The following is a 2,871-nucleotide window of genomic DNA, read 5'->3' on the forward strand; positions in this document are numbered from 1 at the left end:
CCCTCACCCCACGGCATCCAGTCCCTCTGGACCAGCCCAGAGAGATGGGTGGGCTTCCTCAACCCCTGGTCACAGGGACTGACCTCAGGAGCCCAACTCAGAGCCAGGAGTGGCCGGAGTGGATGTGCAGCAAAGAGGCAGGGTGATGGAACAGGTGGGCTCCACTCGGCCTGAAGCAGCCCCCAGGGGCAGAGACAGCCGAGGTGGGGGGCAAGAGAAGCCCAGCATGCATGGTCTCATCCGTGAGTCTGCGAGGGCCCCATGTGCACTGCACGCTGAGTGTACGAGGGTGGGTGTGCACAGACATGGGCATTTGCATGTGGGCATGCACACGTGCACCAGGACACACCAATTTGTGCCAGTTACGTGCATGCCCCAGCACATGTGCGCAGGACACCTGGGGTTTGCTTGTGTGAAGGAGTGAGCAGGCCGGGCATGGGTGTGTGTGCACATGCTGGCTGCGTGGGCACCACCGTTTGTGGGCGTGTCTGGTGTCTGTGGTGTGCTCACAGGATTCCGGCATCTTCCCCCAAGCCCACCCTGTGATCTTGCTCATCTCAGCTCTCACCCCATCACCCCAAGGGCTCCTGAACCTCACCAGGACCAAGCAGCCCCAGCACAAGCACCCACCACCCCAGTGCCCTGAGCCCAAGAGCCCGAGACCATGGCTGAGCGCCCGCCCTGTCCTCAGCCCCTCAGATCCCTCAGCACCTCATTCCCAGCTCTCTGCCAGGACCCCTTTCCCGCCCCCGACACCCAGGCTCAGACCCGGGTCTCAGGACTCAAAAGTGACTTTATTTCTCTGTAGAAGACGCCCTTCCAGCTGGGCTGTTGCTTCACTTCCCCTCTGGGACCTGGGGGTCCCCCCACCCTCATCCCCAGGCCTCCCGCCCAGATGGCCTGGTTTCCTGGAGATGTCCAGCTGCCCGGGACTCAGAGCTGGCAGAGAGACAGGGAGGCTTCATGTTGGGGGAGGAATGAGAGCCACAGGCCACAGCCACGGAGCTGGGCCAAGGCTGCCCCCAGCCCCAGCCATGCCAGGCTGGGGAGGGGGCAGCCACAGGCTCAGGGGAGCAAGCTCAGAAGCCCCGTGGGAAGGAGGAGACCTCAGGGCCCAGCCCAGAGGAGGGCGGGCCCCAGGCTGAGCAGGAGCCCCCCGGCCAGGGCCCAGGGGCTATGCCCTGCCCCGGCCACCCCATTGCACAAATCCTTCTCGCAGCAGTCCACGTCGACTTTTAAGATTCCAGAGTTAATAAACCCCATCAGATAGTCTGAGAAAAAGTGTCGCTTAACGAAGTCGCAGGAGGAGGCACACATCTTGTTCACCGAGTGATCCTTCCTGCCTGGGAAGAGAAAGCACGGCCTGCGACGGGGGCTCCTCCTGGGCCCTCTCTGCCTTCTCCCGAGGACCCAGCCCAGGCCCCTCCGGGTCAGCTCGGGGCCCCAGATAGGCAGAGTCGAGTCCCTCCACCCTCCCACGCTGGCCCCAACTAGATGGAAAAGGCCACCAAGGAGCCAGGGAGCGACAGCGGGGCAGTATCCCGCCCGTAGCCCCATGCTCTCGCTCTTGTCCCAGGCCAAAGGGGCTCAGAGGACACCTCTGACCTCTCCCAAGAGCCTGGCTTTCAGCACATTCCCCACTACCCTAAGTCCCAACTTACTGCTGCTGGGATCAGTGATTCGGACACTGGCACACACCGTGTCGGACGGCTGGCACTGCTTTGGGGTGCAATGGCTGGAGTTGGTGGTCAGGGTGCAGTCCTGGCACCACAGGCCATGAGCTGGGCAGGGCATGGGGAGGAGGGTGACCAGAGGCACTTGGCCCAAACCCAGGCAACCCCCTGAGTCCCTCACCCATCCCCCTGCTGCAGGCACTCCTGGGAGAGCCCTACCCCACAGGAGTGAGCAGGCCCTCATGACCCCTGGAGGGGGAGCAGAGGCCCTGGAACAACTGTGCCCCATCCTAGCAGTTTGAGGGGAGCCCCTATGGCCCCTCCCTGGCACCCATGCACGTGCGTACACACACACACACACGGGCTATACAGACCCCACACCGACCGTGCCACCCTCCCACTCCCACCCTGCTTCACATATCCCCCAGGAGTTCTGTGGGCTCCAAGCTGTGAAGGACCAAACTGGATTTGAAAGGAGGTCCGGGAGGCTCTCAGAGGTGACGGATGACCAGGGGCTTCCGTGCGGGGCCAGCCGCCCACCAGTTCCAGGCCCTGGAGGAAGAGCACTGGAGAGAGCCCAGTGCCAGGACAGAGGGGCCGAGGGCCGGGCTGGGGTCCCTGGGGTCCCGGAGGGGGCGTGGGCTCTATGGGAAGTGCGGTGGGAACCGTCAGAGGGTGACGGCCCCACACCCGGCTCTCCCGCGGCGCCTCGGGCTCTCCCACGCACCTGACCCAGCCCGCGGGCCCCCTACTCACCGGGCGCGGAGCACAGCAGGACGGCCAGCAGCGCCAGACCGAGGCCCTTCATGGCTGCAGGCAGCATGCTCCGGGCGGGCCTAGGGGCGGCGCGGGGGCTTGGGGCACGGGTCCTTTGGGGCGCAAACCTGGAGCGGAGAAGCATCGGTCAGGAGACCCAAAGACCCTCCCCTTTCCCAGCCTCTGGATGCAACCTTCTCCCCGGAATCCAAGGCCAGGGTCCGCCCGGAGCTCGCAGAGCCCCACCCCCAGCTCCTTCCCAGAGTGTCCGCCGTCACAGCATCCCCGCCGGGAGAGGTCTGGCCTCTGGGGCGAGGTGACAGCTCAAGACGCCCCCGCCCCGCGCCGGCACCTGTGTGGGGGAGCGGAGGGGGGGCGTCCTCTTCTCCCCGGGGAGCTGCAGGTGCGTCCGGACAGGAATGAGCGGCAGGGGCGGGAACGG

At 65.4% G+C, this 2,871-nt stretch overlaps 1 protein-coding gene across 1 annotated transcript; it reads right to left on the reverse strand.

The window, feature by feature from the left end:
* Positions 1–773: 773 nt before the first annotated feature.
* LY6H (lymphocyte antigen 6 complex, locus H) lies at positions 774–2,865 on the reverse strand. Its single transcript, XM_011975637.1, has 4 exons — positions 2,782–2,865; positions 2,430–2,557; positions 1,662–1,781; positions 774–1,343 (listed from the first exon to the last, which is right to left on the reverse strand). Exons 2-4 carry the CDS (start codon positions 2,494–2,496, stop codon positions 1,108–1,110), a joined length of 423 nt encoding a protein of 140 aa, XP_011831027.1. The 5' UTR covers positions 2,497–2,557; positions 2,782–2,865; the 3' UTR covers positions 774–1,107.
* Positions 2,866–2,871: the final 6 nt, after the last annotated feature.

Source organism: Mandrillus leucophaeus, unplaced genomic scaffold, assembly GCF_000951045.1.
Source record: "Mandrillus leucophaeus isolate KB7577 unplaced genomic scaffold, Mleu.le_1.0 Scaffold158, whole genome shotgun sequence".
Classification (NCBI taxonomy): domain Eukaryota; kingdom Metazoa; phylum Chordata; class Mammalia; order Primates; family Cercopithecidae; genus Mandrillus; species Mandrillus leucophaeus.

Coding starts and splice junctions, on each gene's coding strand:
- LY6H (XM_011975637.1), bottom strand. CDS start 2,496: ATGCTGCCTGCAGCCATGAAGGGCCTCGGTCTGGCGCTGCTGGCCGTC. Junction 1,782..2,429: donor CCTGCTGTGCTCCGCGCCCG/GTGAGTAGGGGG, acceptor TGCCCTGCCCAG/CTCATGGCCTGTGGTGCCAG. Junction 1,344..1,661: donor AATCACTGATCCCAGCAGCA/GTAAGTTGGGAC, acceptor TTCTCTTCCCAG/GCAGGAAGGATCACTCGGTG.